This window comes from Mercenaria mercenaria, chromosome 8 (genome assembly GCF_021730395.1).
Source record: "Mercenaria mercenaria strain notata chromosome 8, MADL_Memer_1, whole genome shotgun sequence".
In the NCBI taxonomy this organism is placed as follows: Eukaryota; Metazoa; Mollusca; class Bivalvia; order Venerida; family Veneridae; genus Mercenaria; species Mercenaria mercenaria.
This window is the reverse complement of record NC_069368.1, coordinates 70,805,038-70,818,750: the sequence shown is the minus strand read 5'-3', so window position 1 is coordinate 70,818,750 and position 13,713 is coordinate 70,805,038. Positions and strand designations below refer to the sequence as shown.

General features: G+C 33.0%; 1 protein-coding gene across 2 annotated transcripts; it reads right to left on the bottom strand.

The window, feature by feature from the left end:
- Positions 1-352: 352 nt before the first annotated feature.
- On the bottom strand, positions 353-11,879 carry LOC123565626 (proteinase-activated receptor 1-like). 2 transcript variants are annotated; one of them, XM_053550155.1, is made up of 3 exons: positions 11,668-11,879; positions 4,036-4,122; positions 353-1,946 (listed from the first exon to the last, which is right to left on the bottom strand). In XM_053550155.1, the coding sequence occupies exons 2-3, from the start codon at positions 4,036-4,038 to the stop codon at positions 855-857; spliced, it is 1,095 nt and encodes a 364-aa protein (XP_053406130.1). In that variant the 5' UTR covers positions 4,039-4,122; positions 11,668-11,879; the 3' UTR covers positions 353-854. The 2 variants fall into 2 exon arrangements, with proteins under 2 accessions (XP_053406130.1, XP_053406131.1); XM_053550156.1 differs by lacking the exons at positions 4,036-4,122; positions 11,668-11,879 and adding an exon at positions 4,169-4,417.
- Between the last annotated feature and the right edge of the window lie 1,834 nt (positions 11,880-13,713).

Below are 13,713 nucleotides of genomic sequence, written 5' to 3'. Positions count from 1 at the left end.
TTCATTGAAATCCTTCAAGCAGTTCAAGAGTTACAGAGCGGACACGAAACACATTCATATGATCTTTGACCCCTAAATGTGACCTTGACCTTGAAATGAGACATCCAAAACATGCGCTCTGCCCGTCGTCTCGGTGTGGTAAACATTTGTGTCAAGTTTCTTTGAAATCCTTCAAGGAGTTCAAGAGTTACAGAGCGGACACGAAATTGCTAACGGACGGACGGACAGACGGACACCGGGCCCTTAACATAATACGTCCCTTCGGGCGTATAGTAAGTGCCAAGAGTGATTACATGTATACACGAAAATACTTTTGTAGCATCTAACTCAATTGTAAGGACGATATACCTACTAAAATGTATTAATATTTATTTTTTATCAAATTATTATTACATTATATTCTTTTGATTAAACACTATCATAACTACAGCAAGTCACGCAAAAGGTTATACCTTTACAATTACAGCATAACATTAAAAGCAATGCACTGCGATCCTGTGTTTCAAAACAACAGGCTCCTTGTGTTTATATTATCTCGCCTGCAAGTATTCTCTATTAGTTCGCGTTACTGAATTAATTGATTATCATAGAACATTTCAGCCAATATTATTACTATCCATAAAAACAAAGCTGTATTTCACTTAGTTGAAACCAACAGTTATAGAAGTGAAACGTGAGATCAGTCAAGAATTTGAATAATGGCAAAGCAAAAACAAACATGCTTGTCAAAATCAGGAGTTGCCATACCGAATTCTACACCGGATTCGAATTATATTAGATTTGTATTTTGTTATCAAATAATAGGTATATAAAGATATTAGAATATTTACAAAGTCTGTGAGTTAGCATTTTAGCTACATGTCCGTTTCATCCGGGTCACCAGCCTCGCCCATATCTGCTTCATTCCATTCTGTGTGTGCGGTTACTTCCGTTTGTTGTTCGTATCCCATTTTATCTCGTGATATTGGTAACACTTTTGCAACTACGCGTAAAAATTCCCGCCGGAAAGCTTGTTCTGTTATCAAGAAAATGTAGAATTTACAGGCGTGGTGTGTGGTACCAATTTCCTCTATAATGGTCTTCGCAAGCATGTATTTTGCTTCTTGTTGCGGGACAGCAGCGACTGTTCCATCAGACGGTACATAATAATATCTGATCGCATAAACGATCGACACTGGAAACGTCGTCACAATGAAGTAAAAAGAAACCACCAACAGTGAAAATGTTGTCGTCTGCGCTTTAGCACCGTAGCTCTTTTCGACTTCTGCCAACCGCCTAATTTGTTTGATTATCAGTACGTTGAACAAAAGAATCAGCAATGGTACACACATAAACACCAGCATCTCTGTTATCCATGTCCATATAGACCAGAGAGACGAATGTCCACCTCTCACTGCGGACTCCCTTATGCCACAGAAATCATGCTCAGAATTGTACTTATAAATGTACCCCTGCATGGATCCTATGCCAAGAGCAACCAACGCCAAAGCACAACTTGCTATTCTGGCACGAGATATTGTGCAATATATTTGTCTTTTCGAAGGAAATTGCACTCCTATGAACCGTTCGACTGTAAAACCAAGTACAAGCAATGGAGATAAATATTGTGTCGCCATATAGACAATGGGAAGTAGCTCACAGATCCCGGGTGCATCAAACATTTGGACGCCCCATACTTTGTATATTTCAAACATGACATGTATCACCATAAATATCAGGTCAACGAACCCTAGAGCTGCAAGGTATGTTCCAGAAGAGTGGCGCATGCGCGGCTGTAACCAGACGATAATTGCCAATACATTTCCGGGAAAACCAAACACATACAATATTGGTGAGATAATTTTATCCACATCTGCAGCTGCTTTTAAAATTGACGGATCTGCTGTTGCGATTTCAAAACTGTCATTGCGCATGTGCCGTAAAATGTCAATGACGCTTTCGTTCGCCTGTAAATATATAAATAAATAAATAGCATTATCCTTCCTTTCAGAGATTCCATAATCAGATGAAACAACGAAGGACTGTCTTATATTAAATTACCTTCCTGGAAAAATATCATTTTTAACATTTTAGAGGATCATGAAGAAGGATCATGAGGAAGAAGGATCATGAAAAATGGCAGGGCTTTTTAGTAGAGTCTTTTTTTTTTTTTTTTTTTTTTTGGTACTATGCGGCAAAATAATGAATTCAATCATAATCAAGTGCTCATTTAAGCTCTCTACAGCTGTGTTTATGTTTTTAGCTGTTTTGATTTTCAATGTGTTTTTGTATCTTAATAAAAATCCGAGGCAAATCCCTTTAATATGAGATTATTTTTATCAAAAAGTGCGATAAAATTGTAATTGAATTCAAGACATTTCAAATCTCAAGAACAATTTCTCTTTTTAACTTCTGGCACCATTACACTCTATCTATTGTAATCATTGATTAAATTATTCGTGTTTACACTGATAAGTTTCTTTATCTGTCAATCTATTTGACGTGTAAAGTTGCGTAACTTTATCAATATAACTCCGCCATGTTTAGACTAACCTCTACAATGAGGTTGTGGCTAAACAAGTTGAAATTGTTTACGTTATATCATTACTACACAAATTATCCATATCCTTTGCTAAAACCATTCTCTGTGTAAAGAAAATTGGAGTGCTTTTGTGAAAAAAAAAATCTTTTTTTTCTGGTTGGTCTGGTATGTTTTTGGAGAATACCGCGTATGTATTTGATTACTTTAAACTAGATCAGTTCTTGATGAGATAAGCCAAGTGGTATTAAAGTATACTAGAATGTATATATTTCTATCTTTACTTTTCATAATGCATGTACCTAAACAACTGATTCACCAATGACCTTGACTGATTCTAATGTCTACTATTACGTGAACAACTCGTTTTCCAGATTAATTTCGTATGCGACATTGCTGTGTACCGCTATTGATAACATCTTTAACTGTTGCGTAAATGTATAAATGTATTTTTTGCGCTGGCACGGTGTCGCATAATCAAGAATACATTAAAATTAGCGATATGCATAATATTGCTATAAAGTATCTTACCAGACATTCCATGAGAAGCAGAAGTATTATAAAATAATTTCACCTTGTAGGTGGATTCAACATTTGGATGTCACATGATAAGAGTCCGTATCACGGGAGCACATAATTTAGAAAGGTATTCAGTTAATACAACTGAACCCTTCTACGAACACGCAAAAGCATTGTGATGTCCAGTAGACTGATTACAAATTCTCAATACAAAGCCAATAACCTATAAATATACTCTAAAGGTTTTTTTCTTACATTTCCACATGTTGTATTATATTTACATTTGTATAGCTTCAATTTTGATAAACTGATTAAAATGTTTCGAAATAATACGAGTATATATTTGTAATGAACCGCAACTGTATAAGTGCCTATTTATTTCCTGATAAATATTTTCTTATCTTTTGAACCTGACAAACTAATTTGGCTGCACAATGAACACATGATATTGATAGCGTTTTCATGTGTTTAACACAACATTACTTACCATTTAAACATGGAAGTTTATATATGCAAAGACATTAAAATATTAAAGTAAAACATGCTGTATGTAGTCGCTAATAAAGAATACTATATCTTATAAAATCTATAAATAGATTCTTTGGAAGCATAGAATGCAACCCAAGCAGAATAACAGACTCGGTTTGACTGAGTTTGTTCATGAGAAGTAATGAAATGTGCAACACCTCTCAAAACCACTAGCCCTTTAAGAACAAGCCATTTCAAACATCAATTTCTATAAAATCTTCAACTCATATATACAGAAAACTCTAAGTAAAATGTAAGTTTCTCTAAAAAAAAGAATGAAACGTGAAACTGTCAGACAGAACAAAATTATAAGGACCAAATAATAGGCTAGCTGGGTAACACATCAGATAAGTCATAAAATTATTCACAACTTTTTAACATGATTTTAATGATTATTTGTTTCACTTTTATGCAGAAAATGTATTTATGTCTAAATTTTTCACGTGTATAATTATGTCAAACGTACATACCATGTTTAATATCCAATTTACGTATGTGCAGTGTCTTGGCTTGCAATATGTTAAAGGTATATAACCTGTTTTAAGTCATCGTGTAACCTGAAAAAGAAGGAAATGTATCTGCTTTTATACAAACTTTATTTACCTCAGAAATAATCTACAAACATCGTGTTTTTCCGTTGCTTTCTGTACGTGCCAATGGCGTAGAGTATCTCCTGCGCAAAAATAACATCCTTGCGCAATTGTTTCGATACTAAATACCAAGAGGAAATTCAGTTTTGCTTTCCGGAATCAAAAGTGACAAAAATCCGGCTTATTAGTTTGTTTACAGCTTAAACATGTTAAACAAATTTTCTAAACACACGCTTGAACCACGTAAACAAGAACTAATTCAGAGAAATTTAATTCAAATTCAATTTTGCAGTTTCGCGAGCAAAGCGCCAATAGCTTCATTTATTGCGTTTTATGAATACAGACATTCAAAATACATGATAAAACAGAAAATTATTTATTATTATTTTCATTTGAACGCCAACTTTATCGGAAATAACTATTTTATTACGATAAATGTCATCAAAAATAATATAAAATTTCACCTCGATATTTATTTCATACACATTTATCTATTCATAAATTGTCGAAAATATATTAATATTTTTTACCATAAAAATGTTAGTTTTGCAATGGTATAAAAACAACATTTATCACTAGATGTTGTTTTATTTCCTTCCTGTCATAGGGACGGTAAACATGGGTAATCTTTAACTTTATCGAATCATAGGTTAAATTACAAAACTTTCAATAAAGAATTCTCAAATTATTTGACGAACTAGATTATGGTATCGAAGGTGTGAAAAAAATCATGTTTTATATCTTATATAATATCGTGTTTATCAGCTTATCCAAAATATAGTTAAACTAGATATTAAGAAATTCGGAGGAATGTTTAATTGTTGGACTGAATCTCTTCACTAAACCACAAATGTTGATGCATAGACACATTTAAAGACCTCAGCGCATCTGATAATATAAAATAGTGGATTTAAAATAAGTTTGGAAATGAGGCTGTTTTATTTCGTTAGAAATACACTTTTGGAACCACACATTTGACAGTACTTCAATTACCTCATTTTGGGCATTTTATCATTTTATCTGTATTGAAGTCACTCATCTACGTCCGTTGGTCCGCTGGTCTGTCCGTGGTGTCCTCTCCATATCTCCTTAACCGATGGGAAGATTTTCTCAAGACTTGCGAAAATTAACCTTAACAAGATGATATGTGGAACGCATAGCCCAGGTCATTTGAAACAAGTTTGTTTCTGTTCCATATTGTCTTAACCCCTTGGATTTTAGCTCACCTGAGCACGAAGTGCTCAAGGTGAGCTTTTGTGATCGCCATATGTCCGTCGTCGTCGTCTGTTCTCAACAATTTGACTGTTAACACTCTAGTGGTCACAATTTTGACCCGAACTTAATGAAACTTGGTCAGAATGTTACCCTCAATAAAATCTTGGATGAGTTTGATATTGGGTCATCTAGGATCAAAAACAAGGTCACCAGGTCAAATCAAAGGAAAAGCTTGTTAACACTCTAGAGGCAACATTTATGACTGTATCTTCATGAAATTGGTCAGAATATTAATCTTGATGATCCTTAGGTCAGGTCAAATTAAAATCTGGGTTAGGTGCGTTTAAAAACTAGGTCACCGGGTCAAATCGAAAGAAAAGCTTGTTAACACTCTAGAGGCCACATTTATGACAATATCTCCATGAAACTTGGTCAGAATGTTACTCTTGATGAGCTGGGTTAAGTGGGGTCAAAAACTAGGTCACCAGGTCAAAACATCAAAGGGAAAGCTTATTAGCACTCTAGAGGCCACATTTATAATCGTATCTTCATGAAATTTGTTCAGAATGTTAACCTTGATGATCTTTAGGTCAAGGTCGAATCTGGGTCATGTGGAATGTGACCTACTGACCTATTTTCTTGTTTTTTTAAGATACAGCCTTGAAATTTGGATGACATGTACAGTTTTGCACACCGATCTTAAATCTTGCTTTCAATGACCATGAGTTTGACTACTGACCTCCTTTCTTGCTTTTTAAGATACAGTCTTGAAATTTCGATAATATGTACTGTTTAGCACACCAATCTTAAAACTAACTTTCAGTGACCATGAATGTGACCTACTGACCTAAATTCTTGTTTGTTTTTTTAGATACAGCCTTGAAATTTTGACAACATGTACTGTTTAGCACACCGTACTTAAAACTGACTTTCAGGGACCATAAATATGACCTACTGACCTACTTTCTTAATATTTTAGCATCAGTTTAACATTTGAAACATGAACTCATATTACACAGGTGAGCGATCCAGGGTCATCATGACCCTCTTGTCATAAAACTAGCACCATTTGTTCACCTCATCAAGACAACTTGTAAAACGTTCAATTAATGTCAAAATGTCTAGATCTAAGGTCAAAATCACTCTTCGGTGTCCGCTCCATATCTTTCAAATTCATAATACTAGAGACAGTAATTTACCTATTCAAGACAACCTGCAGGGCTTGCAAAGCAGGTTAATATGTCCAAGGTCAAGGTCACTTTTGAAGGTCAAACGTCAAATAGCTTAACTTCATGTCCGTTCCATATCGTATGAAACGTTTGGAAGAGTTTCACAAATTTGGCATTAACTATGTACGTTATTAAGACAGCGTGCGTAACACATGACACGGGTCAGACCAGAGCTTACAACCAAGGTCAATAAGTCAAAGGATAAGACCAGACGTTGAAGTGAAAGATCAATTAGCTTAAGCATCCCCTCCATATTTTCCAAACCGCTGAGGAGATTTTCAAAACAATAGCATGTAGTATTTATCTCATCAAGACAACGTGCTAAGCATGCAAAGAAGAGCAATAAGTCCAAGGTTAAGTACTTTTTTTAAGTTCAAACGTCAAATAACTTAACTTCATGTCCGTTCCATATCGTCTGAGCTGCTTGGAAGATTTTAACAAATTCGGCATCAACTATTTACGTTACAAATGACCCGGATCACCTGGAAAAAGTCTCACTTTAATGTCAAATATAACTGACTTACATTCGTGTTCACTCTATAATTTATAAATTGACCTATCATTTGTTTTCCTGTTTTGAGATAAAATAAGCTTAGTAACTAAGGTCGACGTTTCAGTTTTATATAGTTTATTGCACCAACTTAAGAAATTTGCATGTTTTTGTTCTTCCTCTCTTCATCAAACATTAGTTTTGAACTTTTAAACATTACCATAAAAAGTATCAGACGTAAATTGGATCACTCTTACGTTGTCAATCTTTCAATAATTTGGATTTCACCAGTTATAGCCTTTTTAAAGAGATGGTCTCACACAAAGTTTAAATTTATGTAAATAGTTATAAAATTATAATGTGGCACCTAACAAATGTTAAATATTGCAAAACACTGTCACATGACAACCGCCCTTTGTGTTGCATAGTCCGGAACAGTTTAGAATAAACTCTTCGAAATAACTTAAGCAAATACACATTCCACATGGGTTGTTGCAAGAATTTGATACCCGTTTTTACTTTCTGATGCAATAATCACATTTTATACTTAACTTTGTGTCACCAATGGTATCCAAATACCGAGGTTGTATCTCTAACTATGAATGTTTTCAATGAAACGTCAAACAATTGCATTCACTTTTTTCTTCAAAGAGTAAACTTCTCAGAACGCATCTGATGTTACTCTGTTATGTATGCTTTCTGGAAGATCTCAGTTCGTCTTACAGAATAAATTATAAAATCTATAAGAAGATCCTTAAACTAAGCCATGAAAATGTGTACATATGCTTCGTTTATGAGGAAAAAATTTAAACAAATGTAGGTAATATTTGCCTGCCTTAACGGCTTTTGGGAAAATAGCCCACGTTTTCACTTTATCATCCGTTGAATTTTTCTGGACAGGAACAACTTTCAATGTAAAAGCGATTCCTTTCAATTTAAAACAATACTGATTATATTGTTTCCTATCATTTAGAACTGTAAAGCCTAAAAAAGTGTTTGTTTCCGGTATCCCGACCTACCCTAAATTTTTGGCTCGACCCTAAATGTTTTTATGGCCTTGGAGAATTTTTGTTTCCAACTTTTTAACAAAAAGTTGCAAAACTGCACTTTTATGCTTCAAATATGGTCAGTGATGTTAGAGATCAATTTACTAATGCTCTAAAGGCATGACCCCCTTATTTGTATTCATTTTTACACATAAATAATTTCCGAAAATCTCCCTTAATATAAAAAATTCCAAAAAACATTGCCGACCTACCTACCCTATTTTTTAGCATGTTACCGGAAACAAACAATTTTTTTCTAGGCCTTATTCTGATTATGTTGTTTACTATCATTTAGATACAGAATAACGATTATGTTACTTCCTATCACTTTGAGTCAGAATGTTGATTATGTTATCTCTTATGTTCGATACAGAATGCTGATCGTGTAATTGCCTATTTGCTGATCGCGTTGTTTCCCATCATTTAAATACAGAATAATGCTTATGTTGTTCCCTAGCATTGTTCCCTGTAATCGTGATACAGAATAATGTTTATGTTGTTTCCTATCATATAGATACAGAATGATGTTTATGTTGTTCCCTATCATTTTCATACGTAATGCTGATTATGTTGTTTCCTATCATTTAGATACAGAATGATGTTTATGTTGTTCCCTATCATTTTTATACGTAATGCTGATTATGTTGTTTCCTATCATTTAGATACAGAATGATGTTTATGTTGTTCCCTATCATTTTCATAGTTACGTAATGCTGATTATGTTGTTTCCTATCATATAGATCTAAAATGATGTTTATGTTGTTCCCTATCATTTCTATACATAATGTTGATTATGTTGTTTCCTATCATTTAGATACAGAATGATGTTTATGTTGTTCCCTATCATTTTCATACGTAATGCTGATTATGTTGCTTCCTATCATATAGATCTAAAATGATGTTTATGTTGTTCCCTACCACTTTTATACGTAATGCTGATTATGTTGTTTCCTATCATATAGATACAGAATGATGTTTATGTTGTTCCCTATCATTTTCATACATAATGCTGATTATGTTGTTTCCTATCATTTAGATACAGAATGATGTTTATGTTGTTCCCTATCATTTTTATACGTAATGTTGATTACGTTGTTTCCTATCATATAGATCTAGAATGATGTTTATGCTGTTCCCTATCTTTTTTATACGTAATGTTGATTATGTTGTTTCCTATCATTTAGATACAGAATGATGTTTATGTTGTTCCCTATCATTTTCATACATAATGATGTTTATGTTGTTTCCTATCATTTAGATACAGAATGATGTTTATGTTGTTCCCTATCATTTTTATACGTAATGCTGATTATGTTGTTTCCTATCATTTAGATACAGAATGATGTTTATGTTGTTCCCTATCATTTTTATACGTAATGCTGATTATGTTGTTTCCTATCATTTAGATACAGAATGATGTTTATGTTGTTCCCTATCATTTTTATACGTAATGCTGATTATGTTGTTTCCTATCATTTAGATACAGAATGATGTTTATGTTGTTCCCTATCATTTTCATACATAATGTTGATTATGTTGCTTCCTATCATTTAGATCTTAGACTAGAATGCTGATTATGCGGTTTCCTATCATTTAGATTTAGAATGATGATTTTGTTACTTTCTTTCATTTACACCTTTAAGGATGACTATGTCGTTTCCTATCATTTAGATCTAAAAGGCTGATTATGCCATTTCCTATCATTACAATGCTGATTATATTGTTTCCTATCATGAAGATATTCAATTTTTATTTGCTATGAAACCAGTATTCATGAACTTGTTCTCTACTGTAAATAAAATAGAGGATCTAACCTGTATCAGACAGAACGCTAATACCCCTCAATCAGGGCAATATTCTTACTTAATTCAATTTCTTGTTAGGAAAGATGATGTAGGGAGTCTTCACTGAAAATTGCAGATAATGTACGTGTTATTTTCCGAGGTCGGAAAATAGTTAACCAGTATCCCTGAAATTCAGTCTTTGTTATAGATGTTAAATAAGCCTAAGGCACTTTTCTCTATTCATAGTTGCTCCAGCAAAAATCTATATATATTTATGTCACGATTATAGTTGCCAAGAATCATGATTTACCATCTGTAAAATCATATTTGTATCCATTTGCATGTTTCAGTAATGCTAAACGTGTACTGCTCCACGGGAAAATGGGGGAAAAACATGATTTTTTGCTGTTTCGACACCGAGTAGAAAGACAGAAGAAGTTGTTTTTGCTGATTTCCTAAATCAAAACTGACAACCTGCTGTTTAATGTGTTCCAGTTCGAAATCTAATTTAAATATAAGAACTGCAGATGCCGCTTACATATTCATTCTAAACTTTTATTTATTATTAAGTTGTTTGCGTTTTTTTACAGATATACTATATCTGTAGTTTAGTTTTAGCTAGATCCAAGATTTGTCCTGGATTTCTGATTAAGTTAAATATTATGCCAAAGTTCTCAAGGGTTTACGACTCTAAATTTTGCAAAAAAAATTCTTGAGTTCAGCTCTCCAGAGTTCAACTAAACTGAGTTTTTGCATGGGCATTTTGGGCACATTTACGAATTTTCTCTAGTTAACTAAAATTCGTTGGCATGAATGTACGAAAACGTCCGGCATTCTCCGTAAAATATTTATTTATACTTGTGTAATTCAATTACTTGATTATCTTGGTGACAAATAGGCCCGAAAGGCCAGGTGCGATGTTTTGTCAACTGTATGCGATGTAATTATGATATTCATGCAGATGTCAATAATCAACTATATCATATCTTACATTACTGTTCTTTTGGATAATTGGCCATATGTGCCGTTAAGAAAGAATCTAGAACTGTTGAAAGACCGTAAGAAAGCATAACAAATGCGCAAATAAATGGTTTTCATGACAACTGAAAGTTAAAGAATCATTTTATTGCAAAATTGGGCATATACCATACCATATAGTTTAGCTTTTAATTAATTTTGATATTACAAAGTTTATCTAAATCTTCTTAACTGTTCACCTTATACCATTTGTATTATACTATACATTGTATAAAGATCAATTACGACCTCCATGTAATAAGACTGTTGTGACCATGTAATTCAAACCATAGGAACATATGAAACATTTCAGGCAGTTTTCTTAACCGCTTGTTTGAATTAAAATGGGTATTTTAGGATACATGTACATACAGATAATATAGATAATTTTGAAACAAAAGTTTTCTAACAGTATTTTCTGCAATTCATCATGTAAAGCTTATAGGAATATCAATTTACGTAGTAAAACCATTTGATATGGTGTTAGAAATTGATGTTTAGAGATTGGTTATGTATGATGTTTCCATATCTTTAAATCTTATTGTTTAAATTTTTATATCTATCAAATGATCGCACAGAAAAATTCAATGTAAAATATATATCAAAATTTTGACATAACTTTACCAAGGAAAATTATGAAATTCTTAACGTGTTTACGTAAATTAGATTATTTCAATATAAAAGCAAACGATCGAAAATAGATATATGATATAATAGAATACAAGACATACCATATTTTCCACTCGTTTTTCAAACTCCCTGGAATAAAATGTAACTTTGTGATCTGTATTCAAGAAAAATGTTTTCTTCACCTAATTATTTTTATCATGGTTTATCTATCCGCATACCGTCAGTAATATCGTTTTCAAAAACATGAAAATATAACGATAACTCTAGATGCCAGCGGCTTGTGTTTTTATACCGTTCCAATCACATATTGGTAATGTAACCTTGGTTATCATAAATTGCTCTAGCCCAATCCAATAAAGAACGGCCGTTGGCAAAGCGATAAGAAATCGTTCACTTGTGAGAAAAACGCATTTCATTTAGACGCCGAATATGTTTGCAGATTTGTTAAAATGGTGTGCAAGTTAATGGTAAAATTTACTTTGCATTTTTTCTCTCTCTTTCTCTGTTCTGGGGAATTTGTCTCACTGCCATACTGGTCAGATTGCTCTGTGTCTGTCTTAATAGAGGATGAATTTGGCGCCCGGGTGGCCGCCTTTGCCTATGACCGTGTTTATCATGGTGTATCAATGTAATTCGTTTACAAAGTTGTACTGGTTTATACAAACCTTACAGATAAACTAAAATTTAAAAAAAAAAAATGAATTTATGAAAAATGATAAAAGTGTTCAATTCTCCCAACGTCTTTGTTTACAATGATATGCCCTTAGGTTTAGCGAAATGGACGTCATTTATCCAGACTAAGGAACAGTTATAGAGGTCGCATATTAAGAATGAAATTAGAACGAGACACTCAGTTTTACACGTAAATGTGTCTTATTAAGTCTGTGTAATTTATGTTGACATGAAATGAATATTGACAGCTTATTCCCTTTCTTTACTACTACACTAACGGCAAATTTTAGTAAAATTGACATCAGCATTTCTTTTACTAAATTTGTGACTACATATAATGTACAACAACAGCCTCGTAACACTTGCTCTTTTTCTTTCTTTTTTTTTTTTTTTTTTTTTTTTTTTTTTTTTTGAATGTTTTATGATCCCTTAAGAAACTTACAAATATTAAAGATTATCCCTATATTCTATATAAAGTCTCTGACATTTAATTTATTCTATAATAGAAAGTAGTAATACTCAAGCAGACTTTTTTGACCAATCGGAAGATATAAAAGCGCCGCAAGATGAAATCTAGATAAAATTGACTTTTGCCAAACATTAAGTCTTTGTAGGTCTGTAACCACTCGAGTGAATTTTCCAGCCTAATAGTGAGACTGTAACTTAACTGAATGAAAAATAGTTTCTAGAAAAGTTTTATGCTTTCAGAGAAAAAGTATTTAATTTCTTAAAAATTATCTTAGTTTTCATGAAATTTATCTGGTTGTTGTATGCAAAAATGTGTCAACATAGTAGATGTCGTCTTGTATGTAGATCGAAATCCTTGCTATCGTGTTAGAATCGAAATGGTTTATCTCAAACTGTGATATTCTCTTGCACCTGAGCTTCAAAATATGATCTTATTCAAAACTGTTTGGGATATATTATTTCTTACTCAAAGGTTCAATTTAATTTTAGTTTATGTTTACAATTATCAACAAGTTGTAGTATTTCCTATATTTAGAATAACATGGGGTGGTGACCTCCTTTTGGCCATCAAATGTGAATTTGCTGGTTCTGAAGATATATATTTTCTTGATTTATAAGTGCAGTGTTAAAGAGCAGTGTGGCGGCTGTAAAAAATCTCCTCGTACTAGGGCTCAGCGTTGATATATGTTCTGGTCCGTTCAAGATCATAGAGAACATTTAGATTTATTTTAATAGAATTCCGCTTAAGCCTGTACTCAGGCCGTGAATGGTGTTGCACATTTCATTACCTCTCAAACCGAGGTTTTGTTGCGTTCTGTGCTTCAAAAGGATATTTTCACAGATTTTAATATATATATTTGAGCGATATATATATCCTAAAATTATAAAATTACTTCACACGCTCGCTTAGATTTTCTTAAATTTTCATGAATATAAAAGTCAAAAACTAGTTTCGCCGTCTGACACACTGATGAGTCATTCACGGCCAAACTAGTTTGTGACTTTTA